General features: G+C 42.1%; 5 protein-coding genes across 5 annotated transcripts in view; 3 read left to right on the top strand and 2 right to left on the bottom strand.

Moving 5' to 3' along the window:
• Positions 1-308: 308 nt before the first annotated feature.
• On the top strand, positions 309-1921 carry LOC117767279. Its single transcript, XM_034594754.1, has 7 exons — positions 309-495; positions 769-911; positions 1040-1104; positions 1177-1311; positions 1420-1518; positions 1617-1763; positions 1801-1921. The coding sequence occupies exons 1-6, from the start codon at positions 391-393 to the stop codon at positions 1670-1672; spliced, it is 603 nt and encodes a 200-aa protein (XP_034450645.1). The 5' UTR covers positions 309-390; the 3' UTR covers positions 1673-1763; positions 1801-1921.
• A 1133-nt stretch (positions 1922-3054) lies between these two features.
• Positions 3055-5522, top strand: LOC117767278. The gene is made up of 6 exons (XM_034594753.1): positions 3055-3311; positions 3906-4048; positions 4145-4212; positions 4465-4593; positions 5073-5168; positions 5258-5522. Exons 1-6 carry the CDS (start codon positions 3168-3170, stop codon positions 5344-5346), a joined length of 669 nt encoding a protein of 222 aa, XP_034450644.1. The 5' UTR covers positions 3055-3167; the 3' UTR covers positions 5347-5522.
• A 1903-nt stretch (positions 5523-7425) lies between these two features.
• On the bottom strand, positions 7426-11911 carry f2r (coagulation factor II (thrombin) receptor). Its single transcript, XM_034594727.1, has 2 exons — positions 11776-11911; positions 7426-9121 (listed from the first exon to the last, which is right to left on the bottom strand). Exons 1-2 carry the CDS (start codon positions 11858-11860, stop codon positions 7899-7901), a joined length of 1308 nt encoding a protein of 435 aa, XP_034450618.1. The 5' UTR covers positions 11861-11911; the 3' UTR covers positions 7426-7898.
• Positions 11912-12179: 268 nt separating this feature from the next.
• iqgap2 (IQ motif containing GTPase activating protein 2) overlaps positions 12180-27894 on the bottom strand; it is a 32885-nt gene continuing 17170 nt past the window's right edge. The window contains exons 11-38 of the mRNA XM_034594651.1: positions 27275-27362; positions 26925-27088; positions 26634-26794; positions 26078-26202; positions 25713-25876; positions 22459-22549; positions 21745-21912; positions 21514-21656; positions 20975-21145; positions 20700-20783; positions 20447-20518; positions 20288-20357; positions 19932-20140; positions 19649-19801; positions 19364-19527; positions 18997-19221; positions 18460-18600; positions 17285-17369; positions 16907-17139; positions 16302-16434; positions 15363-15465; positions 15137-15278; positions 14278-14365; positions 13970-14182; positions 13727-13887; positions 13440-13583; positions 13171-13279; positions 12180-12884 (exon numbers count right to left, since the gene is read on the bottom strand). Of these exons, the coding sequence (XP_034450542.1) occupies positions 12771-12884; positions 13171-13279; positions 13440-13583; positions 13727-13887; positions 13970-14182; positions 14278-14365; positions 15137-15278; positions 15363-15465; positions 16302-16434; positions 16907-17139; positions 17285-17369; positions 18460-18600; positions 18997-19221; positions 19364-19527; positions 19649-19801; positions 19932-20140; positions 20288-20357; positions 20447-20518; positions 20700-20783; positions 20975-21145; positions 21514-21656; positions 21745-21912; positions 22459-22549; positions 25713-25876; positions 26078-26202; positions 26634-26794; positions 26925-27088; positions 27275-27362 (3918 nt within the window). The 3' untranslated portion in view covers positions 12180-12770. The remainder of the gene's footprint in view (positions 12885-13170; positions 13280-13439; positions 13584-13726; positions 13888-13969; positions 14183-14277; positions 14366-15136; positions 15279-15362; positions 15466-16301; positions 16435-16906; positions 17140-17284; positions 17370-18459; positions 18601-18996; positions 19222-19363; positions 19528-19648; positions 19802-19931; positions 20141-20287; positions 20358-20446; positions 20519-20699; positions 20784-20974; positions 21146-21513; positions 21657-21744; positions 21913-22458; positions 22550-25712; positions 25877-26077; positions 26203-26633; positions 26795-26924; positions 27089-27274; positions 27363-27894) is intronic.
• On the top strand, positions 23347-25636 carry f2rl2 (coagulation factor II (thrombin) receptor-like 2). Its single transcript, XM_034594738.1, has 2 exons — positions 23347-23837; positions 24162-25636. Exons 1-2 carry the CDS (start codon positions 23774-23776, stop codon positions 25205-25207), a joined length of 1110 nt encoding a protein of 369 aa, XP_034450629.1. The 5' UTR covers positions 23347-23773; the 3' UTR covers positions 25208-25636.

Below are 27894 nucleotides of genomic sequence, written 5' to 3' on the forward strand. Positions count from 1 at the left end.
ACGGTGTGGGTTTCAAAATAAAACAGGAAATGAGCCACCAAACAAAAGGAATGGCAAAAGGTAACTTAACAGAAGCTAAATATAGAAAAATCCAAAAAGAAACCACAAGGAAAACATCAACAAGTCCAACAAAAGATCCAAACACATAAATCAAAAGTCTTTAACTGGAGCACAATCAAGACATAAATATTCAACAACCCCACAATATAGAAACCGTATCACAGTAAGTCCAATGACGATGCAGTTTACACACATAACCCTAAACCCCTCTCTCTCTCTCTCTCTCTCTCTCTCTCCCATATTAATGTAGGATCCCCTCTGCTCGTCCAGTCCCTCCTGCAGGAGTCCAGCTGTCCTCTACTCGCTGCTGTGTCCACTTGCCTGCTGACCATGTCTGCTCACCTCTGTTTAGCTCTGCTGGCTCTCTGCTCTCTGACGACTGCGTCTGACCCAGAATGTGCAGAGCTGCTCAAACCGCTGGAGGAACGAGGCCAGGTGCGTCCATTGTCCTCAGGATTTATCTAGTTTGCGTGTTGGTGCTTTTACATGAATGAACACTAACATAGGATAACAATTATATATATTTTTTTTTTACTGAGCTGTGTTCATGCTGGGGTGTGTTCTCCAAATTCCAACATCTGGGGTTTGAGAGCCATAAACATCTGGAAGGTTTTAGGTCAAGCCACTGTTTAAAGTGTTTTATATCCCTTAAAGTTAGATGGTTAGATAATATTATGGGTTTTATTTTTGCACATCTTTGTCCTGCAGGTTTCTGGAAAATGGATTTTCCACGTTGGAACATCAGACAATGAAGAGTCTCTAAAGGGACTTAAAGATTTCAACAGCTCCCGGATTGAACTCTCACCCATACCCGATAGTGACAACATGACCCTGCGCTGGATGGACAGAGTGTAAATGTTGAACTTTGTGAAAATTCATTTTTAATACCTTAAATTCTTTTAAATGCAAGTGTCCAGTGCATGAGGTGAGCTTTGGTCAATTCCCCTCTCTGCTGATCATGTTTAACTCTCTTTAACAGGAATGGGAAATGTATTCATGGAGATGTTACTGGCACCTTCTTAAGAAATGACTCCGAAGTGACATGTGAGTACGTTATTATCAAGGACATATTACATGTGCTGTAACACTTACTTCTATTCTGTGTGAAATTATTAGTTCATTTCAACATCCACACTCACGAGCATGTTGGGAAGCACCTGAAGACCTGCGCTGGGTGCATCCTGTGGACCGACACCATAGTGTGGAGGGAGAACGGGGAAACCAAACAGGGCCGACACCTCTTCCTCTTCAGTGAGTTCACTGATCTCTGTACCTGCTCTCCACTCAACCAACTTTATTTTCACTACTAAACTGAGATAATGTTATAACCCCCCCCCCCCCCCTCCCTCCCTCCTGCAGCAAAGTCTGGGAAGTTGGACGATGCTGATCTTGATGTTTTCAAGAAACAAGCTGCATGCCTCAACCTGCGGGCTGAATTCCACTTTGGAGAGACCACAGGTGAGATGCTGCAGTTTCTCTGTCGCAGCCGCCAGAAGTCACCAGTCTGGGTAACATACTGAGACACTTGTTCACTTCACCTCCCACCTCTGTTTCAGACCTGTGTCCCGAGGAGGAGGAGGCCGCCACAGACGTAAAGGAGGAAGAACACTAGAAAAAACAGATGTTGAAAAGAGCCGGTCGTCACCTGCTGTGAACCTCAAATCCATCCTGAACATCTGTTTGATGAATCTGTACCACTCATAAGTCTTTATCACTGGGGCGAGACTATTTACAGTATATAGAAACCTTTTCTGTATTAAAGATGAGATGAAGAGACTGATTTCACATTAACTGTACGGTTCATGAATCGTGATGGAAAAATGTTGTTTTCATCTGTGCATAAAAAGCTTGACAAAAAGAAGTGACTGTGTGTTTGGATACTTCCATTTTGCATTGAATACAAACTGTGTGGTTACTTCCTGACCCTGACACCACTCGGTCACCTGCGGTGATTTCTGCAAAAGAGTTTGGATGACCGAGCAAATCTAAAATGTCAGGGGAGTCAGAGAAGGAAAAACTGAGCAGAGCTTTATCTGATTCATAACTTTTTCATTCATGAGTCTTTTCATGGCGACTACCACTAGTCAGAGTTCCCCTTGAATGATGGGGAGCAAGCAACAGTTCAACACGGCTGTGAGAAAGGTTTATTTGAACGCAGCCCTTCTTCAAGTTGCTTCGCACCATGTGGAGATTTTTCCTAGAAGAAGAAGAACATGTTGATGCTTATGTTCCAGAAAAGAGTTGCACAACCTCGTCTTGTGTAAGTTCCACATTCACACAGCTCTCATTCTTTAAGGGGCTCGTTTTATTATTTACCCCAGGGTCAACACCACTGATATATGACTTACATAACCTCCCTTTACATTATCTATTTAAAGAAGACTGTCTATCATCTGCTGTATCTTTATCATATCACATCCGCACACCACAAAAACGAGAAAATGTGCTTTCCAATCTTCGCTCGACCCAAACTGCTCCTCTTTCCCTGACCAAAACCTCTCGATGCAGTTTGCAGTCAAAAAACATCATTGGTCATTTATTCTCCAGTTTAGATTTGCAAACACTCTTACAAAAGATCTATTATTGACTTTCATCAGTGGGCTAAAAGTCCCTGAACTTTTCCTAGCAAACAAAGGAGGCAGTCCACGTTGCGTAAGAGTGCACGTGAATTGTAATGTGACGGGAGAGGAGTAAGTTTCAGTGTTCGTTCTGCTGTGTGTCTTTTTGGTCCGCTGTGTGTGTGTTTGTGTGTGTGTGTGTGTGTGTGTGTGTGTGTGTGTGTGTGTGTGTGTGTGTGTGTGTGTGTGTGTGTGTGTGTGTGTGACTCTGTGCAGGAGGGTGATTGCCTATTGAAAGATGCAGGGGTCTTGGTATTCAGACTCTGCCAGATGGCTGTTATGTAAAGGGCTAAATAGGACACAAGCCCCTGCTGAAACTAGCAGTGTGTGTGCGTGTGTGTGTGTGTGTGTGTGTGTGTGTGTGTGTGTGTGTGTGCGTGTGTGTGTGTGTGTGTGTGCGTGCGTGTGTGTGGCCCAGCCCACTGTTACAGAACACTTCCCCTGGTCCCTGTGAGGAGGCTGTAGCTGGCAGGATCCCTGACACTGCTGATGCTCTCTGGCTGCCCGCTGTCTCAAACCATGGCTGCACAGCTGGTTGCGGCTCTGCTGGCTCTCGCCTCCCTGGGTGTCTCGTCTGAACCGACCGACTGCAAAGAGCTGGTCAAGCCTCTGGTCCTGGACAGCCACAGCCCTGTGAGTAACGCTGGTCGCTTGTTATGAGCTGCGTGTCGTCCGTGAGGAGGCTCTGCAGTGCAGTCCTCCGGGTTATTGATGTTTGTAGAGTTTTGTTTTTGTTTTTCATTTTCTATGTTTCTACAATGAGATTAAACATAGAAAACAGATTTGTGAAAAGTATATCATGCATACTGTATATTATTATAAGCTGTCCATTCACATTGCTGCGTGAGTATTATGTGCCTTAAGCAATCTCTATTTTTTATTTAGTAGCAATTCATAGCAGATAACAAACCAATAATAGGTATTTGTCAAGTTTGAAAATAAAAAAATAAAAAAGATAAAATATAAATTAAGTCTTTGATTAAGGTTTCTCATCACAAGGTCCATTAGGCTTGTTGTGGAGCTTTTGATCATATTATACATGATCTTCCTCAGTGGATATAGTTGTTGTGCAATTCTGTGTTTAAATATTTGTCCATTTTAAGTGGGTAAACATTATATTACATTATATTATATTATGTTGTGTTATGTGATGTAATGTAATGTTATGTTATGTTATATTAAACTGTATTGTTCATATCTTATCATATTATATCGTGTGTGTGGCAGATCTATGGGAAGTGGGTGTTTTATGTGGGGACGTGGGACGAGCCCGGCCTGAAGAACGACTTGGTGACAGTGAACAGCTCCTGGGTGGAACTGTCGGCTTCCTCCGACAGCGGAGTCATGACCATCTACTGGGCCGACCGCCTGTGAGGACACTGCACGGGACACACAAAGTCCTCCGGAGCTCACTGCTCATAGTTGATATCGAGAAGATGACGTGGATCTTTTTTCTCTCATTACAGAAATGATGATAAATGCCTGCAGGGTGTAGCCAACGCCACCATCTCTGGAATGACCAGCCACACCAATTGTACGCATCTTGAAATATTCACAGTGTTTTTGTGTCAGACTCACCATCCCTCTCTTTATGTGCTGTTATGTTATGTGGGTGATTTGCATCAGAAATGTCTGAATTTCATTAAAAACAGTCCCACAAGCATCCAAATGTATCACTATCTGATATTATCTTCTGTATTTATACTATCTATATGTATTTTCCTGAGCTCGACATGAAAAAAGAACAGTGGTTGACTTTGTGCTGCTCTGAATCTTTGTTCCACAGTTAACATCAATGGTCACACGTCCTATCATGATGGGAAGTACTATGAGACGTGTGCCGACTGCCTCCTGTCTGAAGACACCACCCTCCTCCCTGACGGCAAGACAAAGGGACGATACCTTTTTCTCTTCAGTAAGTTTTTCTTTTTCTCTTTTTACTCCTTTGTATTAAAGGTTCAGTGTGTAGAAATGAGTGACATCTAGTGGTGAAGTTGCACGTTGCAGCTGAATCCCCCTCACCTCACCCTCCCCTTCCAAAGAAAGAGAACCCTGGGCTACTGTATACTGTAAAAAACATGGCGACCTCCGTAGAGAGGACCCTCTCCTGATGTACATATGAAGTATTTCAATATAAAAGGTCCCATTCTAAGGTATAAAAAAACAACAATTTGTACAATTTAGATGAAACACACTTGTGAAAACATCACTAGGATTATTTTATCTTCGATTTCTGCCAATAGATCCATTTCACCTAAATCTTACACACTGAACCTTTAAATTTGATGTTTGTTTTTATGTCAATAAAAGGTTTTGTCTTCTTGACTCTGGCCCCCCCCCCCCCCCCCACACCTCCTCACTTCCTGTTTTGTTTCTGTGGCCCCTCTATTAAAGCACGGACCGGCACTCTGGATGCGTCCGAACTCGAGACCTTCAAGCAGCAGGCCAAGTGTCTGAACTTCCTCCCAGAGTACCACTTTGTGGGCACAGGTCAGTCGTCATTTCAGCTCTGCGTCTTCCTGCCACCCACACCTCCATCATCACAGCAAACCCTGCTCATGGCTCCTCTGTTATTTCAGATCTGTGTGCAGACGACAGGGAAACTGCTTCACCTGCCGTCGAGAACACGGAGAAGGATCCGACTGATGCTGAGCCTCCTGCCAAGTGAACAGCTTCCAAACACCTAAAACAAGTCCAGCCTAACGTGAACTAACTCGTGTGCTGTGATCTGCTTGTGCACTGACGTAGTCTTGTGTTGCGACATGAATGTAGTTTAGCTCCTTTAATGCCTCCACTGTTTTCCACTGGTTGTGTGCTGAAATAAAAAAACACTTCTCAGTCTCCCTCATTGTGTTCCAGCCGTTTAATTCTGCTCAATAAAAAGCAACTGGCTTCTCGGCACCAACATTTCCTCATCCTCTCTCAAATAACAGTCAGAGTTGCCAGACACTCTGCTGACCCATGTCAGCATTATACGCTTCACTTTCACTTGTGCAGCTCTTTGCACTGCTTTTCCCACAAACCTCAACAAAGGCTGTTGCCGGGTAACGTCTCCATTAGGGGGGGGGGGGGGGGGGGGGGGGGGGGGGGGGGTGAGAGGTCGCTGAGAGGAGTCCACACGGCCCCCACTGGGAAACAACCTTCCTTCTGCCAATGAAAAGCTGCTCCGGGTCCAAGACGAGTCTCGGCACGTTGCTCAAGTTCACTCAGGGCCATCGACCAGGGGGAACAGAGGACTGTTGGGCTGACCATTCAGTGCTGGACAAAAGAGATCAGCATGGCTGGGCATGTACAAACCCCCTCCTCCCCCAGATTAGCATATACATATATAGATTTTTTTCAAGCCCCTCGGGGGAAAATGAATCGGTGTTAGACGGTTTCTGTCGCAGGCTCTTCCTCTGCAGCGATTCTCATCCTCATCAGTCTGAACATGGCTGCTCGTGGTGTTGTGTTGCTCTTGGCTCTCACTTCCCTCTGTGCTGCATTCGCACCCGACTGCAAGGACCTGGTCAAACCTTTTATACCGGACGACCCCAAACTGGTGAGTCATGCTTATATATCTTATTTATCTCAAAGACAGTTTGATTTTATGATTATAGAAAGTGTATTATTAGTAAGCACAGTGAGATGTGAGTAAAATACTGAAGTTACATTGGATTCTTGACTTGCTTAGGTGTTTGGAAAGTGGGTGTATGTGATGGGAGCTGGAGACCCGAAGCAGTACCACAAGGCGCTGGAGTCTCTGAAGAGCTCCTGGATAGATTTGTCTCCCACTTCTGACAGTCAGACTGTGACACTGCGATGGGGAGATCACTGCTTGTAAGTTAAATTACATTAAATGAATCAGAAAACGTTCTACGGCACTAAATAAAATTTAAAAAAAATACTTTTTCAATTCAATGTTAAGTTTTTAGTAGGTGAAAGTAAACCTCGGTCACAACTTCTCGGGCTTTTCAGTAATCGGTGCATCCTGGGGGAGGTCAATGCAACAGTGTCAGGACTTGCAACCACATTTCGCAGTGAGTTTATTTATCTTTAGACGAGTCTGCGATTACAAACATAGACGTCATGTGATAATCAGTCCCTTTTCTTCAAAGAGAATCTGTCTGAGCACAAAGGACACATCCTGCAGACGTGCCCGGACTGCCTGCTGTGGACAGACACCTTCAGAAATGGGGACGTCACCGGTAGATACATCCTGCAGTTCAGTGAGTCCCGTCCTCCTCCACACATTTGGACTGAGTTTTAAACATGCACGCTCTTTCTTTTAAAAAAAACTCTCTCTCCTCTTTCAGCCAGGACAGGACAAATAGATCCCAAAAATGTGGAAATTTTCAAGAAGCAAGTCGGGTGTCTGAACTTCCCGGAGAACTTCCACAGCTACGATGGAAAAACCGGTCAGTAATAAGCAGTTTTCATCGCAAAATAAATAAGTGTGTGTCCCCATCTTTACTGGACACTGCCACTTACACAAGTTTCCACAAGGTGGTGATGCTGCTTTTAAACATGGTCATGCATTGTGTATTTTGATTATAATTGCAGTAATTCCAAGAGGGAACACTTCCCTCTGCTTTGATCTCACGGTTAATCTTTTTTAAATGTTTTCCTGTGTTTCAGAGCTGTGCCCAGACGACAAGGACAGTGAGCAGTAATAGAAAAAACACAAGAGATCAACTTTCGTATTAAGCAGAAATATGTGTAATGCAGTAGTTTTGTTTTGATTGATGCTTCAGCACAAGCTTTGGTATTTACACACTTAATGAATGTGAATAATTTTACCTGCTCATCTTTAAAAACCTAACAGCCACTTTTATTGTTCTGCAGTCACATTACATGATTTTCTTCAGATTAAAAGTAAAGTATTATTATTATTATTATTATTGTTGTATATTCTGTAATTCATTAAAAGTCATGTTTTGAAAGAAAAATCTGAAAAATGCTTTGCTGTGAAATTACTGTCTCCGTGGTGAATATATGTTGAACAATGATACATCCAAGAAAAACTAATTAAAGAGAAAATAAATCCAGTTCAACAAGGCTGCAAACATCTTCTCCAAAACCTTTTCAAACCACACTGTGCATATATGCAGAAACATGTAAGTATGTGAATATGCTATTTAGATTTTTCCTTTGGTCAAACAGAAGCAGTAATGTTTCAGACACACATTGATGTAATATAGTGTGGGTGTGTGTTGGAAGTGTCTCAGCCTCCTCATGCACTCAAGCCTCCAGCCGGCTGTAGTGGCTGCTCAGGCCCGTTTCAGCGCTCTCCATCTTGCATAACCTGCTGCTGTCTGTCCGCCCACTGCTTCTTGTGCTGTGCGTCTCCGAGCTGTGCTCCACCTTCGCCAGTCGCCTACATCTGAACACAGCAGCCATCTGCTTCATGCACTGAGAGGAGCCGAAGTAATAGAGGACTGGATCCAGACAGCAGCTGAGGCTGCCCACGCACAAGGAGAGCAGGTACGCCTGGTAGGAGTCGTCACTGGAGCTGTGGGACACTTGAACGTAGTGGACCATCAGGAGGATGTTGGTGGGAGTGAAGCAGACCACAAACACCACCAGCACAACCGCGGCCATCACCACAGCCCGGGTCTTCCTGGAGCGGTTCTCCACGTTGGTCTCCGCCAGAGCCTGGATGATACGGACGTAACAGACGACGGTGAAGACAAGAGGGATGAAGAAGAAAACAGAAGAGTAGACTGGGAAGAAGTACAGATAGTAGGCTTGTAGTTGTTCCACATCCAGCACATCGTGGCAGGTGGTGATGTCCAGGTCTGGCAAATAGACGGTCTGTCCTGAGACCAGCAGAGGGCAGACCCCTCCGAGGGCCAACAGCCACATGGCGGCGCACACAGCCGAAGCCGTCTGAGGGCTGCGCCAGGTCAGGGAGTGCATGGGGTAGACCACAGCCAGGAAGCGGTCGATGCTGATGCACGTGATGAGCAGGACAGAGCAGTACATGTTGCAGTAGAAGGCGGCCGTCACAACCCCGCACATGAAGGAGCCATAGATCCAGTTGTTGCCATGGAAATGGTAGGCTATCTTGAAAGGAAGGAGCAGGCCGAACAGCAGGTCAGCGCAGGCCAGATTCAGCATGTAGATCACTGCTGGCTTCCTGGGACGGATCTGATGCACAAACATCACCATAGCAACGAGGTTGAGGGGCACACTGATGATGAAGACGAGGGTGTAAACGGTCGGGACAAAGCTTGTTGCCAGGCGACCCTTGAGAAAACGCTTGGCCCCCTCTGACACAAAATAGTGCTTCTGTGGATGATGGCGTGGGCCGTGGTGACCGTGTCCTTTCACCGGCTCCTGCTCCGATCCTGAGCCCGACCCCCCGTCGTCATTCCCACTGTCTGATGCCGACAGGTCAACAAGGTCCACGGGCTCATAGGTGACCACGACAAAGTGCCCAGAGAAGGTCCGGGGCAGGGAACCTTTAAAGAGACAGAGGAGAGGAACTCAACTTTCTGTTCTGTAATCCAGAAACAAGGGAGGAAGCTTCAAAATGAGGATTTTTAAGACTGGAGGCGTTTTAGTATAAATTATTTTAGTTTAATTAACTCTTAACTCAGTAAGTTTGAGAGCAGCTCAGGAGGATGAGTGATTTTTCTGACTCTGCAACAGACAGGCAATTTGTTTCAGGGTTGTCCAAACATATGTATGCCCCATTCTTGTGAACACGATATCTTTATAACACCATGAGGACATTTTCTTAAATTTGGTAAAAACATTCACTGAGACTCACGGATGAATTGATTGAATTCTGATGGTCAAAGGTCAAAGGTCACAGTGACCTTACAAACCTCTTTTTGCCTCGTGAACATTTTACCATAAGAACACCTCGAATTCTTTCAAATTTGGTACAAATGTTCACTTAGACTCACAGATTTACTGATTAAATGTGGTTGATTCAAAGTAAAGGTATGAGTGCCCTTGAAAGAAAATCTTGTTTTTGGCCTTGTGTACAGATCTCAAGTCTGCCTTAGAGAATTTAAGATTTTCACCTGTTGTCACAAAGATGAACCGATTAGATTTCAGAGGTCAAAGGTCACCTCATATTAGTCTTGGACCACAGGGCGGCATTTTTATTTTGTAAGTAATTGGATTCTGTTATTACGAGTATTAAATACTGTTTTGCAAAAAAACAAATGCTCCATCACAATTTAAATATCAGATGTATTGTCAGCCAAATGTTTTAAAGGGGACATAGCATGCCCATTTTACCACAAGTTGATATGGTTCCTTGGGGTCTTAATGAAATGTCTGTAACATTCTTTGGTCAAAATACCACAAGGATCATATAAAACAGCACCCTTTTTACCCTGTATAAAACAGCCCTCCACAGAGTGACCTGTTTTGAGTGCCTGTTCCTTTAAATGCTAATGAGCCAGCTCCCCCTCCCCCCTCCCCCCCATGATTTTAAACGATATAAATTACATATTTTATATGATATAAATTATCAAATATGCATCCCATACTTTGTATTCCCCTTCTGTTGTCCTGGAGTTTTAATTTTCCCAATCACATAATTAAATGTCCCCCTCTGCCCATCCACTACAAGCACACAAGCAGACAGAGGGGTGGGGGGGGGCTATGAAGACCATCATTTACCCCTGAACCCCGACATTCAACGGGTACAACAACAAGCGGAGAAAGCAGAATCGCGGGCTGACCTTATATATACAGTCTATGGGGCTGACCAGCGCGGAGAAATGCTCGTCCCGTGTGAACAGCCAGGCGGCTGCACGCTTGGGAACGGTGCTGCGCTGCCTCGCAGCGGCGCTTCCGCGTCCGGTGTAAACCCGGCCTAACGAGTGGGGGGGCTCTGTGTGTTTGTGACAGTGTTACAGTAGTGCTGAACACTGCGGAAGTCTTCCACACTGCTGGCTGTGTGGCGTTGACACAAATTCCAGCTCACGCACGGGAGAGCGAGCGGTCGCTCCCGAGCAGCTGCTGCAGCCTCCCAGTCCCAACGATCCAGACAAATGCCACATGTGAGTGAATCGCGGGCTGACCAGCGGAGAAATGCTCGTCCCGTGTGAACAGCCAGGCAGCTGCACGCTTGGGAACGGCGCTGCGCTGCCTCGCTGCCTCCGGTGTAAACCCGGCGTAACGAGTGTGGGGGGGCGGGGGGATGAGGTGGGGGGTGGGCCAAGGCCATGTAGGGAGACTTCCAGTGCCTTGTTACGACACAAAACCCAGGAAGCTCATTCGAGTCACTCAAGCATGACGTTTCTGACTTAGAGGAACCATAACAAAATGCGCGAGTGTTTTTTTCCCAGAGTTTTTGGGTTGGTAGACATGCCAGATACCCACATTAACGTGTAGAAGCACTAACAAAGTGGAATTTGCATGCTATGTCCCCTTTAAAGTACTTAAATGCCCTTGCAGAGTGTTATTATACATTCAGATTATTACAGAAGCATAAACATGTAGCAGCCTTTAAAAGTCTGAGGGCAGCTGATGTGTAACTACTATATATATTGCTGGTCAGTCCAGCAGTGAATCATAAAGCCTGATACAAGGCAAGTATGTTTGTAGGTAGAATCTCTAAAAGCTGCAACTATCAAATAAATGTAGTGGAGGAGTGGATATATTTATTATAACATAATTGAAATAGTCAAGTAAATTACAAGTACTCTTACCTCTGAATTATACTTAATCAAATGTAATGAGTTATTTTCCCCCACTGTTCATAACCTGATGTGACTGACAGAAATACATATTTTTGGGGAGATTGTTCAAAAACAAATATGGTTCAAGTTTCTGATAAATTTTAAATTCTTGAAAATTCTTTCCAGGTGAATCCACGGTTATTCCTGCGTAAAAGGATCTCCAATAGTCTTGCCTATAATCTACAGCTTGACATATGGGTAATTGTGGCATTGATCTGCAAAAGCATCTGTATGAATACGACAAACCACATTTAAATGTTCAATCAAAAAGGACTGAAACTAATAAACAAAAAGTTAATCTTGCATCCGTAAAACCCAGCAAAGTTTAACCCAGTGAAATCTACATTCATTTGCCCAATAAAATATTACGAACAAAATAATAAGTTCTAAACAATGGTTAAAAAGCAACTTACCATTCTGGAGGGCGAGTGCTGAGCTCTGGAGAGAAACAAATAGCAACAGCCCAGCAGACAGGTGAACCATGGCTCCACCGTACATCCTCCGAATACGTGTGGAAATGATCTGTTTGTCAGGACAGTCGCTTCGATGTTTTTCATCCAGCATAAAACCTGTTATTACAGTTCAGTGTGGACACGCCTCCTCCTCCACACTGCACATGTCTCCTCCTCTAATGCAGAGAAATGATGTGACATGACCAATGAGCTTTAAATATTCCCCCTCAAAGGGTTTGTTTATGGAAATATGTAACAAACAATAATGTGAGAAATGTTGGGCATGTGTAATTTATTATTCACATCGTTCAAACATTAGAAATCACTTATTTATTGATAATACACATTAAAAAATACAGCGACTGTAGCTTTAAAAGTTTGAAATGTTTTATTATTTAAAACATGTTGCTTTAAATGCTTTCATTAAAAAGGCACTGGTAAACTACAGTATTGCATAAAGCCATGCTGTTGCTCCACAGCTCAAAGAGAGAGCGAGAGAGAGAGAGCGAGAGAGAGAGAGACAGAGAGAGAGAGAGACAGAGAGAGAGAGACAGAGAGAGAGAGAGACAGAGACAGAGAGAGAGACAGAGACAGAGACAGAGCGATAGATAGAGAGACAGAGATAGAACTGCTTCAGCTGAAATTTTCATCCAACTGTTTTTTCAGTGTACAAGAGAGCAATATCGTTTTCTAGGACCTTTTACATACAAAACACGATTACCATTATAAGTCAATTCTTAAAAATACTTTACATTTACAATCACCACATGGAAAATCAAGAATAGACATATTTAATTGGACAAAAACAACATTTCATTAGGGGGGGGATGCCTCAAATTAGAATCAGAAGAATCCGAAACTCTGTCCTGAACCATCTCATGTTTTCTGACTAAACTCATTTTGTTGAACAAACTCAAAAGGCACAATCTGTTTCCTGCTCTGCTCCCGTTAGTTTCTCACTTCCCATAGAATTTCTTGTTTAAGAGGAAAATGAGCAAATTGACGTTCACTTTGGCTTTGTCGAACATCTTCATCACGGCCACGCCTTCGTACTGCAGCTGAAGAAGGTCCTGGACACAAAATACAACAGTTGCAACAAGACGTTCAGATTTGGCAGGTTTATATACACACACAACATAAATAATAATGTCAGTACAATCAGTTATTATATAGATGATTATAGGGTCTAAAATCTCTCAAAAATACTGACTCATCACAACAAGAGCGTCTGAACTGGAAACTATTTGCTTTATTCCCATGATGCTTCCAACGAGGCAAACAGGAACATTAACTCATCAAGTTTTAGTGATGACGAGTGAGCCACTTCATATCGGGGAAATGTTGTGAAGTCTTTACCTGGAAATGAAGCTGGACTTTTTCCATCTCCACTCCCATAAACTTGGCCTTTACCTCGAAATCCCCGACTTCTTCCGTGGGTGAAATGTCAAACATGACATTTTTGAACCTGAGATGTGAGAAACACATTAGCACGGGGGAAAGTGCCACCGCAGCACAATGGGAAAAATAGGACCATCATTGACAGATTTGGGAATTTCCACAGGACTTTGGAGAAACTGAATCAAACGCATCAGCTCTTTTTCCCTGTGGTGAGGGGCTGAACTCACTGGTTGGTCTGAAGCCCTTCTATCTCCAGGATGACTCCCTTCTCGTGCAGCCTCGCTGCAGTGTACTTCAGAGACTGTGGCTTCCACTTCTTACTGCCCTTATCATCTCCTTTGCTGTCCAGTTTTATAGATCTGCGGGAATTCCTGGATAAACAAAACACAGAAATGCATTTTAAGAAATCACAAGGACTCTGGCCACATCACGTCAAACCAACAGAAAGCACAGACATCGTACATGAACAAAAGATATTTTGTAAAGCACCTCATCCTAACATGGTACAACTCACTTGCGGTTGAGGTTATCCAGGCAGGTCTTGATGTAGGTATCATAATAATTCATCTGGTCCTGGTAGAAGGCAGTTTTCGAGTTGAGTGCTGTCAACGCTTGCTGCAGCTTCACGAGCTCGGCCTTCCTCCTCTGTCTGTAGCGTCTTTGGTAGCGAATGTCCTGTCAATTACAGATTTGACACATGTAGAGGCTGAACACATCCAACAGTGTTTTCAAGTTAGTTAAAGGCGCATGTCCCAACCTTTGATATGCCATTGATGAGCTCCTGGTACTTGTCACCAGCAGTGGCGAGGCCGGCCTGCTCCAGGTTACGAAGGTTCCTCAGGATCTTCCTCTTCTTCTGCTCGAGAGGCAGCTGGCCGTCCTCCAGCACGGCCGGGTTGCTCTTCAGACCCTCTGGTGTCTGAGCGTCCTGAACTGCCCGGCGCTCCACAATCTTTGTATGCTCCAATTCCTTCAGGAAATAAGTCACATTAGCAATAACCGACCACATCAGGTTCCAAAAGACAACAAAAAACTAAATGTATTACATATATTCTTTCTCTTTACCTGTGGTGCTGTAGCAAGGGTCTCAAGAATCTCAGGCAAAGTCTCTCCAGGTTGAATTCGAACCACATCCACTATTAGCTTTTTTGTCCTGAAGCACAAAGATAATCTTTTAGAGTCAGAACTCAGCTGTTGCTGACATTACACCTGAAATGAAAGTTACACTGATCGGCTAAAACGTTCAAACTGCTAATTGGGTTGAATGTTGTGTCAGATCAGATTCCTTTAATCATAAAGAAAGAATCATTAACACAGGCTTGAATTCGAATAAGTGAAGGATAAACTTGTTGTTAAAGGCAGGGCTTATTTTTCATATTATATATTTTATGAAATTTATAGCAAATAGTTTTTATGTTTTGTTGAATGATTCCTATGATTGGTTTCCAAAGGCATGTTACCATGGCCTGAACACAATTATAGGTACATGTAAACTCAGAATTACTGATTCACATTTATTCTTTTTAAAAATCTATTTGCCAGAAATGAAGAGACCAGCTCTCCAACTTAGACCGTTTTAAGAAAGTGACGTAGACGGATACATGTTTATAGGCAAGATAACCCTGACCACGAAACTCCTTCCTTTATGGACAGGAAATGATAGAAGAGCAGGAAAGATAACAAAGGCCAGCTACTGAGTGATAGCCATAAAAGAACACACTGCGTCAAGAAAGGTGAAGTGAAGTGCAGCACACAGCGTTTACAGCAATCCCAAACTTTATATTGAACACTTGAGTGGTTACATGGTCCGATACCTGAAATCAGTTATTTTTGGAAGTTTGTCTTTGTAATTATTTACAAATGCAGAAGTCAGCAGCAGGTTTAGCAGGAAGCCTTTTAATTTGTCCCCCTTTCACAAACTTACTTCGTCATGAGAGCCTTCAGGTCTTTGTCGTCTCCTTCCAGCAGCTCAAACTTGCTGGTTAGCGTGAGGGAGATTTCCGTCTTTGCAAGTTGGTTCAGAGCGCTCTCTCTGTTTGGGTCACTTGAGTCGACGGCTCCTTCCCCTGAAATGAAACAGCACAGCTTGTAAAACAATAGACGCCCTGTAGCAAACTTGTGATTGCTATAAAGAAAGAGTTTGACAGTACCGAGCAAGGACTCTACATCAGGGACGTCTCCGAGGTCCTGCAGCAGCTCGTGTAGTAAGTCACTGTGGTCTGGAGAGATGGCCTCCAGATGTTCCAACAGCAGCTGAAGAAATACAGATGCCATTGTGTAATTAGTCACTGATTGTGGCATTGTAATAAATGTTATTTATCGATGAAAAAAACAACAGAGCACATTTATGGATCACAGGTTAGGAAGTGTCTCCTACAAGTCAAACCAATTCTTGCCTAGTATATTTTAAAAACATTTTATATTTACATATTTGTATATACATGAGTGTAATATGTACTATGTTCGTATAGCAACAAACACCCATTTAACACATACAAATAATAATAAATGCATATTGTCTCAATTTAAACAAGGAAATGATTAAATTTAATTAGTATTTAAAAAAAATAAAGGCTGAGAGAACTTTTGCCCATTCTCCATTGTTCCCTGTAAGTGTGAGTGAAACTGATAATAAAGGGACAGATGGATTTAACACACTGACATCCTCACCACTGACCTCCTTTCTGAGGAAGTGGTCTGAAAATATAAAGAAAGGAAACAGGACAATGATGGAAAGAAAGTAAGTGGGAGTGCAGGAAACAAGTAATTTAAAAAAAAAAAAAAAGGCTGAGAAAGGGATGAAACGATATCCTAACTGGAATAGAATTCAGAAGAGCACATACCTCCACACAGTCCCCTTAAATTCAGTCAAACGGCACCAAATTGTACACACCATTAGATATACAAGTCCCTGATTTGTTTCATCAAGATCCAGTAAGTATTCTTTAAATTGACAAAAATGTCCTTTGTAAGACTGCATGTTTTCCTCTACTAGTGTTATTTTAATGTAGACTGAGTCATTGTTATTCATCTGCAGGAAGGTCAATTCAATCCAGTTTATTACACAGCCTCATTTTGTTTGGATTTACCGTGTGTGTATTGATGATCTCCTCAATTGAGATGTAGATGATAGGTTTGCTCAAGTTCACCATGTCCGAGTATTCGTCAATATTAAACTTCTCCTCTGGTTCAGGGACATCACATGCAGACTGGAAAAATACCCTGGAAGAAAAATAACTTTTAGTTAGTGAATCAGCCTCAGATACTGGGCTTTTATGGGCTTTCCAGTAATGAGTCAATCACAGATAATGTGATGCAGATAAAACCCTGAATTCTGGCCCATCTAGATTTCAGTTCAACACTTGCTGATAAAGTAGCTTCTTCCTTTATCACGACTTCCACCATGTGAACTTAACCTGACTCTGACCTGACCCTCCAAGAAAAACATGTTCATCAGCAGGATTTGCTTTTTTATCCTCCTGTCTACAACATTTCTTCTTTCTCTACCACAAGTATTTTCCTCTTTAGTGTTGTTTCTCAGCATGAACCAAACAACACTGTATGTAAATTCAACATCATGGAGGATCTACCTTTCCCTCAGTGCTGCCCCCGAGCCAAACTCACATTGACAGGCAAAGGTTTCTGCAGAACATTTGTGCCAGCTACGCAGGAAACATCATTTCTCCTTTCTTACCGAAACTTCTCATATGTCTGAGATATGTAGTTGTTCATTGGAGTCATATGTGCGTTCTCGCCCTCAAACAGCTTATTGGCAGCAGAGTGCTGGAGCATCTTTGCCACCGATCCCAGGTTACGACGCTGGTCTAGGTGGAGCTGCCCTCCTGCTGACATGTCGATGATGTCGAAGCCGTCGGGGGCCACGAGCGCTGGGTTCATGTAGCGGTAGTACAGCAGGTTTCCAACAATCTTCCATGAAAGAAAGGACACATCATTAAAACCTTTCGTAAAATCAAACTGCTCCCACCTCAGCATGCTCACAAAAGAGATGGCATATACTGGGCTGTGAGGGGAAATGTATACAATTTATTTTTATACTTTTGAGGGCTGCTACCTTCATCAGCTCATCCTCTGAGGCATCTGGAAACTTTTCATGAAGGCTGTTCTTCAGAACTTTTGCTATGTATCTCATGCCATAACTACATGCAAAACAAAAAGCAATGATGGAAGATGAAACACCAAACAACATGCATTCACATAAAATATGACAAATGATAAAGCAAGCTAATGACAGGGAGAATAAACCATTTATTTGATGCATCAAAACATGCATTAATGACGGCTCGTACTAATGTGTTTCAGTCTCTTTAGATGTACAGTATTAATAATTATTACCCAAGTACCTTAGTGCCCTGTATAATCAAACATCACCACCTAGTGGTACAGTTTACAATTGTGTGAATATTTTAGATTAAAGAATGAAAACACAATCATTGTGTTCCAATCTAAACTTAAGTTACTTGGACATAACTTGTTTTTTTCTTGAGCAGATGACTGCTTGTATCATTGCAATAATTATCTTGTAATGACAACGTCCTAACATGCAGCTGAACCCTTAATAACCAGAATGAACAGGTAATGACATACTGAAACTTATAATCATATCCTGTCTAGCTCTATTTTGCACAAATTATGTCGATGAAATAATAATGTAAAAATAGGATGAGAAGATAACAAGATTGTTTTTAGATAAAAGCATGAGACAAATAATGTTAACCTCTCAATTCAATTGGTTAAAATGCTACATGTGATAAATAAATTTAAAATCCATTCAAGGACAAAAAATATTTTTCAGTTTCACCACAGAACATCAGGCATTAAATTTTAACTCACAATCTAACTGTTCTGGAGGAGGAGGGGGGGGGGGGGGGGTAATATGCAATAAGATGAGAATAAGAATTATGGCCTCAAGACTTGACTCATGTCTTTCCTACAGTCACAACCCACATCTAAATTTAAACTTTTTTACAAAGGCAGTAGTTTTTGCATGGTATCTGTATTAGAAGTGTAATATGTTTGTTGTTTTGGAAGAGATTACACTGAACACTTTCAGTGACAAATGTGAAAGGTATGTCCTATTTATTCTTCCTTGAATATCTGATTTTAAAAAGAAATACAGTTGATAAAATCAAGCCTACCGAGTCGCCCAAGCACTGAAAAAACTAAACTGTCCCAGCGAACACAAAAGTGTGAGTGGACAATTGACATTTACCAGATCCCCAAACTTACGGGATATTATCCAGTGAGGAGACAATGGAGTTCAAGACTTTATCTGTCGCAGTCCGTAGTGCTAGACTGGACGCCTCCAGCCTGTTGCGTACTTCCTCATGTGACATGGCCTGTTCCGGAGTCACTTCATAAGGCAGCTTGCTAAGTGAGGACAGAAATCAGGCAAACATTGAAACATATTTAAAAACATTCTTAAAAAATCCAACACAATAAGCAACAATTTATAAATAGCTTCTCAAGTATGTTAACATTGCATGACAATGCACATTTTGGTACTGGGTTCACAGAAGTTCAGATGTTGAAATGAGTGGAAAACAGGCTGCAGACAGTCAGTCTAACACACTATCTGATCGTTTGCTTTGGAAAGAGATTAGCAGTAATTCAAAGTACACACACAGGGCTACAACATGTAAAGGCTCAAAGTATGTGCTCTCGACTGAAAATAATTGTGCGATATAACTACACAAAGAATAGGTTTAAGTCTCATGCTGTAAATCATACATATATATTGTACATCATCGTCCGCCTGACACCCACCTGGCCTCCCCAGTAGCCGTCTCCAGCTGGTTGACCCAGGCTTTGTACACGTCCACCGGGTTGGTGTTGATGCCTAAACTCTTGTTTTCTATGATGTCTTTGACCACAGGGGCCAGGAGCTGCCTGAGTGTGTTGTGGCCCCGAGCGCCTCTGTTGAAGCTCACCACCATCTTGATGACAGTTGGGTTCCCCGTCACTATGTCTTGGATCTGGTCCACCTTAGAACTGAGGCACATGAAGATGATGGTACAGCAGATCAGTAGAGACCACGAAACAAGCAAAAATAAAACATAACATGTATTCAAGGAGACTAGTATCCTTAAGGGTAGAATATTTCTTCAGTAATGTTCAGAGCAGCAGTTCTCACTCGATTTCCTCCTCCAGAGCCGTCTTGAAGAGTTTGAGCAGTAAGAATTCCTCTCTCTGGTTGGAGGCGTAGTTGTACAAGGTGAAGATCACAGTGTCCATAAACTTAGTCGACTTGTTTTGGGGCATCTGGAAGATCAGCTTGGCCAGGTAAGATGGATTGGTCTTAAAGGGAGTAGAGTGAGAAGGAGTAACATTAAGTCTGATTCTGCTACTGAACCTTTTAAAATCTAATAGATGTGAGTTGTAGTTTAATTTGGGGTAAATGGACAGGTTTTCTTTATACCTGTAACAGGTAAAAGAGATGTTGGTAGGCCTCCAGTTTCCGTCTTTTTCCTTTGTTCAGGCCCTTAATACCCAGTCTGTCTCCTGCCGTCAAGTCATCTTTACTCGCTTTACTTTTCTTGTTCTTCATCTTCTTACTATGGGAGACAACATCCTGTTCAAGAGAAACAAAACATCAAATTTAATAACAGGCTAATTGGACAAGAAAGGTTTATTATAGAAATGTAGTCAGAGTTAGGAACCATCAATGACATCTTCCCCTTATAAAAGTGAGGGTTGCCAACCTGCAGGGTGATCCTGTTCTTCACTAGCAGTCCAATCTTTATGTCCATCAAGTTCAGGTCTTTCTCCATCTGCTGATTGGAGCGAATCTTGGTGACCACTTCCTCCCTGAGACGCGTCACTTCCTGCTCTTCCTGCAGATCCAGAGGACTCTGGTCCAGCAAGTGGACAAACTTACGCACAACTGACAGAGGAGGATCTTTGGCTCCGGCTAAGATTTGGTAAATGATCAAAAGCACTCGTCATTGTTATGAACACACACACACGAAACAATATCTGGTCTCACATCACAACATTATGTTAATGTAGCTCAGCTCCTCAGCAACCTGCAGGAGTGTTACATGTATTTTTGACTCACTTAAAGTTCTGTAGTCATCTCTGGCTTTGTTGGCCTTTAGAAAAGCCTGGATCTTCACTATTTCTTTTTCCTACAAACACAGTTCACAATGTGAATCACACAACATGGAAGAAAACTGCACAAAACCAGAGGAAGCTGACAGAGTGAAGTGATACTCACATGATCTTTAAAGAACTGCAGCCTCTGACTGTATTTACGTTTGGTTTTCCACATTTTCACCAAGGACTGGATCTAAAAACATCAGTTTCATGTCAAGTCTTTGATTTGAAAGCAATTTCATGAATGATACCTACTATATGTCTAACTCCCAGCTACCATGATTAATCTAGTTAGTGGCTGAGTATTTACAGAGACATTTACAATAGCTTTACAGTTTTCTATTCAACTCAATGTGAGTTTAGAGATTTCTCACCATGACAACAGAAGCAACATTTTTCTGAAGCAAATTCATTCTTTCTTTGTATATTTTCCTTTGTTTGAAACCCTTCCAGCAAGCCTGCAAGAAAAAGAAACATGTGGAAATCCCTGAAAGTTGTGTTTTACATGTGGATAGTCAATAATTACTATGGGTCTGACAACGTAGTTTTATATTTTAATTTAAATGTTTTTATAACATCAGGGCATCAGGCATCACTTGAGATGATCGGATGACTGACATTCTCCATTTACAGTGGAGCAACACATTACCTGCAATTTGACAACGTGTGGTTCTTGTTGGTGTAGAAACTCCATTCTCTGAGCATGTTTTTTTCGGACCAGGTAACCTCTGACCCTCGCCTGCAGCTGCGTCACGAAGGATTCGTTTGCCAACCACAACTGTTCCCTGTTATATTCTGCCGTCACACAGCTGACGACGGTCTGAGAGGAAAAAGGCATGTTTTCAAGTTATTCATATTTTAAACCAGTCCCAACGTAGGGAATGCATTATGTACTGGATGGGTCAGACAGTATTAAGACTAATTCACTGTTTAAAAACTTTGTGTTTATTTAATTGAGATAATTCATTGTTTGAGTTTTAATTGCAAATGTTTCTAAAGCCATATTTCACTGTTTATTATTAGTTTATTGAGTATAGATTGCAAAAGGTATCAATGTTAATCATTGTAAATGTAATCTACGACACAATAAAGTGTGCAAAAGTAAAGGGTTCTGAGGAATTTTTAAGCAACTGTAAGTATGTTAATTCACATTACATAATTTAGTAGTGCCCCTACAAATTACAGTACCTGGATTTCGTCTTTACTGAGCTGGCCACCATTGTGTTCAAATTCTTCAGGCTCCTCCCAGGCACCCTCTCCAGTCTCCAGGTTATAATAGTAGTCATATCTGTCCTTGATGCAGTGTTTTACCCACACACTGTCTGTGTTGCCTGGAGGAAAGCAGAAACTGCCCCATTAGACACAGTGCACATTTTATAGACTACCAACACAAATCATCGTATGTGTGGGTTCAGTTACCTTCAGTAGCAGCGCTAGTTTGTGTCTGCTCCAGTTCAGCCTGGTACGTGTCAGCACATTCAGGCAGCACCGCTTTCAGTCCTGCACATGGAGCCTGCAAATTCTTCAGTGTATCCTGGGAGTCACCCTCAGCCACGCTCCTGTTAATGTCAGCTACTGCTCCAGCCACTGGACAAATAAACAAGAGTAAACCAAAGAAGCAGAGTCAAGATGTGCTGAGTTGAACATGAAAACAACACAAGGGGGTCATTCGATAATAATGATGCAGATGGGATAATGACAGCAACAACAACACACAGGCCACAACAAACACTGCAGTATGCAGGTAACTGAAGGGGAAGATATGCTCCTGAAAAGGGAAAACATAAAAATAAAAAAAAAAGTTTTGCAAATAATAAACATGACTTGTACTTAAGTGCTAAGTCTCATTATAACATGATAATGTCATCATCTGCAAAAGTCTGAACTGCCACAGAGCAGAGAAACAATCTGCAAACAAAAGCAACCATGACACTTTTACAAATACTTTCAGATTAACAGGACACAGTATTGTGATTCATGGCAGCACTGAAACAAACACTAATTTAGAACAGTGATGAACTTTTGCTGTGATGTGAAAATAATGAACTTCCTCCAGACAATCAGAATATTGTGTTCTACTTTTCTTTGAGATAATTTGATATGGATGAGTGAAGTTCAGCTCTGTGTACGTACATGTGAGAGCCTCCTCTTCATCCTGATTGGCTGCGAGTATGGCCTCTTGAATTTGGTCCAGCCACAGTACTGCAGACTCATCTCCAGATTTCTGGAATCAAGGGGGAAAAAAGCACAAGCTCATTTATCTTGTTTTGAAAAGAAAGAAACCAAATATTACTTTATGCACACAAAGCATTGTACATGCATAGCTGAATAATACTAAATTGATATTAGATTATTAATCTTTCAAAGCAATTTTAGTTAAAACGTTCAATGTCAAGGTTAGAATTTCTTACAATAATACCATTTAAATTAATTAGGTTAGGATTGTGGATTATTGTAGATGCACTTTTAAGCTCTATAGCAGTAACACTGCAAAGCAACACTGTTGCTATTAGAGCAACAGCAAATAGACCGTACCATTTCCTCTGCATAGATCATATCCACACCCCGCTCAACCAGCCACTTTGTAAAAACAGACGCCGACGGTGAACCATCACAACAAGCAATATAGAATTAGAACAACAAAGAATATTTTTTCAGCCTGAGACTAATTTTAGAGAACTCTACTGGGGACCGGGGACCACAGGGCCAACAGGATGGAAGTCATCATTAATACAGACTGGGCATAGCTTTGTTGTTTATATCTGCATCTGACCGACATTTTCCCACATTCCCAACCAGCTAATCTTGTTTGGAGAACAGGATCAATCTTGTTCCTGCAAATCATGCAGTGGAAAAAATACCCACTTAGCCACAAAAAATATTTTCCTTATAAATTCTAATTAAGAAAAGAATATTTATAAATTTAAGTGATATTATATCAGTGTTTCTGTGGCAATCCAGAGACTAATCAACACTGAAATCTACCAGGAAAACCAAAAAAATCAGTTTTTACCATAAAAGCTTGGAAAATAGTTTACTGAAGTAAAATTACTTATAAAACCAATCCCATAAATGACCTAAACCACAATACAAATACTTAGTGTGACAGTGATTAGTGTAAATTGTTCAGCTCTTATTAAAATTGAGAAGTACACTCCCACCCCATGGAGTCAGTGGGCCGTTACTGACACAGGCAGAAAGGCAGTTTAGTTTTGAAGCCCGGTCAGGAAACATGCTCGCTGCACCACACAAACAGACAAACATCCCACATACACCAGCAGGAAGCTGAGCTGGAGCTCACACTGTCATCAGTTCCACTGTTGCGCTGTCGAGATGCTGAGCGGTAAATTTCACCGGTGGAGAACTTTTATTGAAAAGACGCCACATCAAGACGGATGAGGACAAGAAACTTTTTCTTCAAAATCAGGGCTATACACAGAAGAGTGATATGGCAGACCTTGTGTCAGGATTAATTTTGTGTCTAATGGCTGTGCAGACTATTCAGCATGAGGGTAAGTTTATCACGATACTATAAAAAAAGATTATTTAAAAATGATGTTACTTTTTAAGCCAGGGTCCAGAAACATTAAGTAATTTTGCTACACTGCTTAAAGATTACTCTTCCAAATAAAAGTTACACAACACAACTTTGAGTATTTTAGTACAGCTATAAATATAATGCAATAAAAAATATTGAAACGTAAGTTTCATGATAGAATTGCTTTTTTAAATAATGATTAAAAACAATTATATCGTTTGGAGTGTACTTTTGTTATAAAACTAAAGTTGCTTTAAAGCCACAGCATTGTTTTTTTTCCCCCCCTCACCATTTATAGGAAATCAATCCAGGACAGATAAAAAATCTGTTGCGATACCAAAAACCTTCCAAGGGGAGACGGACAAAAGTAACCACACAAAAAATCTACCGGCTCTCCGCCCGCGGCTCTACGTGTACCCAGAGGACCCAGTGACAGCCTACATCACTGGGATTATCAGTACCTGGGTCATACCTTCAACATATATCCTGGCCATGCTGGTGGGAATCCCCTCCAACGCCTACATCCTGGGCTTCCTCAGAGTCAGACTCAGAGCCAAGTCCATGTCAACAGTAGTTCTCTACCTGAACCTGGCCTTGTCCGACCTGCTGCTCCTGCTCACCCTGTCGTTGCGTGTTCACTACCACTTCAGTGGAAACAACTGGATATTCGGGGAGATATCCTGCCGGCTTATCACAGCCTTGTTTTATGGTAATGTTTACTGTTCTGCTCAAACTATAGCATGCATAAGCCTGAAGAGATACCTGGCTGTGGTCAGACCGTTTTTGTACCGGAGGATGACTAAGACTACGCTGGCAGTGGGGACATGCTTGGTTGTATGGTTCCTGTTGGGGGCAGCTGTTGTGCCAGAGCTTCTCGTCGGGCAGAGCTACTACATTACCCCTCTGGGAGTCACCACCTGCCATGACGTTCTACCCCTAGATGAAAAATCTCACTCCTGGTTGAAGCTCTACAGGCTGATATTGGTTTTTCCAGGCTTCATAGTGCCCTTCCTGATTTGTATCTATGCTCATGTGTCAGTGGTATACCACCTAGGTCAATCTGGCTGTGACTGGAGAGCTTTTATCAGGGTCAGTACTCTGGTCTTTGTCATCTTTGTGGTGTGTTTCTTGCCCAGCGGCATCCTACATATCGCCCACTACATCCGTCTGTTTTCCACTGGTGACGACATGCTGTATGGATACTACAGAGTGGCGGTGTGTCTCTGCTGCCTCCACAGCTGTCTGGACCCCTTCCTGTGTTTTCTCCTTTCCAAGACACCAGCCTCAGAACTACAATTCATTTCCCTCCGTGAGATACCCCAGAGACGGGCGGCTATGACATGAGACTGGATGTGTGTGCACAGAAACAAAAAACACATCCTTGCTGGGCCATTGTTGGACACAGCAGGGAAGCACAAGAAACAATGATGTGAAAGTTAGGACTGAGATAATGCTGCAATTACTGTTCGGTCCAAAACAACAATAATCTTTGTAACACAAAGTCTCTGTACAGTGTAAGGAAATGATTATGTAAATTGTGTTACAAGACATATTCTATATTTATGTAGATATTTACTTGCATCGTTCCACCTTTTCATTACTTGTAAAATATGTACATAAATGTCCTAAAAAGACAATGAAGCGCTTGGGATTCATACATAAATACAGACATTTGAGAAATGAGAGGCTGCTGTGGAAATCTGAGCAAAGTAATAAGAAGGAATGTATTTTTCAAACACTGGTTAATTCCATAATAAAGAACTTTGCAAAGTTTGCATTGTGGGGATGTGGGATATGTAAGCAAATTTCCATGAACTAAATATATAAAGAAAAAACAGGGTTAAATTACCTGGCAGAGAAGTTGCTTGGTATATTGTAGGACGCCATGGTAGTGTTTGGCTGTGGCTGCGTTCACCCCACTCAGCTTGGCTGTAGGAAGGAGCAGGGCTGCAAGAGTCTGGTGATGGTCACCTGAGTTAAGTGCCTCATTGATCTCTGCGATGGCTATGATGCCTGGACAACAAACATTTGAAACTTGATCACTCATTTTTTTCAATTATTGTGCGTTTTTAAAAAGTTATTAAATGCCTACAGCTAAGGATTTGAAATGCTGGCTCAAAAGCCCTCTCTTATTTTGTATAAATAGTTCATTAGTTTCAACTGATGAAGGCACATGCTACAACATGTAAACCAAAACTCTGCAGACTTTCTTACGTTCATGTTCTTCGTGGACCTCAACGTTGACTGTGTCGATGCACTTCTGAACATCGTTCCAGGTGAGGAACTCTTGGCCATTGGCAAGAGCCTCAGCTCGCTGTTTGATAAGGGTGTCGGCATACCTGGAGGAGAAGTTTCATGACATCATATGAGTCCCTTACTCAGTAGCCCATCCTGGTGTTGACCAAGTTACCGTGGAGGGAAACCTGGCGCACAGTGACTTGCAAGCTAAACGCTAAGTTAAAAGACATTCTTCCTATAACTGTAATCTGTTGATCAGATACATTTTTCCATATCATCTTAATTTTACTTCCACAAGTGCCAAAGTTAATTCAACAAAAATAGGGCAGCAGGTTAGGTAGGCCTTTGCTTCAGAACTGGAGATGGTTAAACTGTTTTACTGGACAAATGCTTGCCAAAAACAAACCCTGAGCCTGATGTCACAAATGTGCTACCATGTATATACATACAATTATTATTGTTCCTTCTAAGAACATATTTTAGGCTTTTATTCTTCAGTAGTCCACAGCTATCTGTCCTGCAGCCATCGTACCTGTTGAGGTTGTCTTGGTCCATGTTGGTGAAGCCCAGCGGAGAGTCAGTCAGTTGCTCGATCACAGCCTGTGGGTCTTTGGTGTCCAGCACCTCATTCAGCACTGCGACGGCTGAGAGCATCTCCACAGCTACACTCAGCTCTTCATGGCTCAGGCCAGACTGATAAAAACAAAAAGGTCTGAATCACAAGCATGAAGTGACTTTATCTGCAAAATATATACATCCCCTACAGCTTTATGGGCATGTGGGTCGAGATGCAAGTGTCATAATGTTATACATGATGTCTCACCCTCCCACTTTGTAGCTGCAAACTGAAAAGCTCAGCCTGATAGAGGTTGGCAGCAGTTGGGTAGACAATAGGAAGTTGTGCCTCAGGGTTTGTCAGCTCCTCCGCTGTGTCCAAAGCATTGCCAAGACGAATGGCGGTATTGATGGCAGCAACTGCTTCCAGTTCTGGTCAAGATCATTTTCATCAACGACATTATTAAGTACATACAGGAATGCCATTTCCTTAAAGTATCTCTATACGAAATTAATGTTTTTACCCTGCAATACTAATACACACTGAAATGCCTGTGATTTTCAACTGATCAGTAATTATAATACAAATCTATGGTAAGAAACAAAAAAGGTGCTTACTTCGTTTCTCAGCCTCCGCAAAGTCATTGCAAGAGCTGACAACTCTCTGAATTTCCTCTTTGTCCACCATCACGGCCCTCCCTCCATCCTGCAGCAAGATTAGAGTGAACCAGAGATACCAGAAGGACCCAATGCTTATTCAGCAAACTTTAATGCAATGGCTTGGAGGATAAAGTGTCTAAAAGTCCATTCCAACTGAAGTTAAAGTGGCTGATTAGCGGATTATTCTTCTTTATAACAGTGTGTTTACTGCCTGAGAAGAAAAACAGCAAAACAGCAGCAGCTGCAGATCTTCATCAATGTCTACATTAAATATCCTAGGCCAAAGAACTGTCTCTGTTAGATGGAAAGCTAAAAATAAAAAATTCAGTTTAGAAAACGGGTCAAAGATGCTGTAATCATTTGTTTCCATATAAATATGTGGGATTTGTTCCCGTTTGAAAATGTTCTTTAAATGCTTTCATCTGAGTAAATTCATTGGTTTCCCTGAGGAAAAGCAAGGATTCATTTTTCATTTAACAACCTAATATGGGCTTATTTACTGAATATCTACATAAATGAAAAACATAATAAAACAGTGGTGATCTGGTTCCTTGGGCCTGAGTCAGAAATAACCGAGC

This window comes from Hippoglossus hippoglossus, chromosome 9 (genome assembly GCF_009819705.1).
Source record: "Hippoglossus hippoglossus isolate fHipHip1 chromosome 9, fHipHip1.pri, whole genome shotgun sequence".
Classification (NCBI taxonomy): Eukaryota; Metazoa; Chordata; class Actinopteri; order Pleuronectiformes; family Pleuronectidae; genus Hippoglossus; species Hippoglossus hippoglossus.

Bases quoted from the DNA above. Each gene is read 5' to 3' on its own strand.
- f2rl2 (XM_034594738.1), top strand. From the start codon at position 23,774: ATGGCAGACCTTGTGTCAGGATTAATTTTGTGTCTAATGGCTGTGCAG. The intron at 23,838-24,161 runs GTAAGTTTATCA...CACCATTTATAG, and splicing joins GCAGACTATTCAGCATGAGG to GAAATCAATCCAGGACAGAT.
- LOC117767279 (XM_034594754.1), top strand. From the start codon at position 391: ATGTCTGCTCACCTCTGTTTAGCTCTGCTGGCTCTCTGCTCTCTGACG. The intron at 496-768 runs GTGCGTCCATTG...TTTGTCCTGCAG, and splicing joins CGCTGGAGGAACGAGGCCAG to GTTTCTGGAAAATGGATTTT. The intron at 1,105-1,176 runs GTGAGTACGTTA...TGAAATTATTAG, and splicing joins AAATGACTCCGAAGTGACAT to TTCATTTCAACATCCACACT.
- f2r (XM_034594727.1), bottom strand. From the start codon at position 11,860: ATGTACGGTGGAGCCATGGTTCACCTGTCTGCTGGGCTGTTGCTATTT. The intron at 9,122-11,775 runs GTAAGTTGCTTT...GTCTCTTTAAAG, and splicing joins AGCACTCGCCCTCCAGAATG to GTTCCCTGCCCCGGACCTTC.
- LOC117767278 (XM_034594753.1), top strand. From the start codon at position 3,168: ATGCTCTCTGGCTGCCCGCTGTCTCAAACCATGGCTGCACAGCTGGTT. The intron at 4,049-4,144 runs GTGAGGACACTG...CTCTCATTACAG, and splicing joins ATCTACTGGGCCGACCGCCT to AAATGATGATAAATGCCTGC. The intron at 4,213-4,464 runs GTACGCATCTTG...TTTGTTCCACAG, and splicing joins AATGACCAGCCACACCAATT to TTAACATCAATGGTCACACG.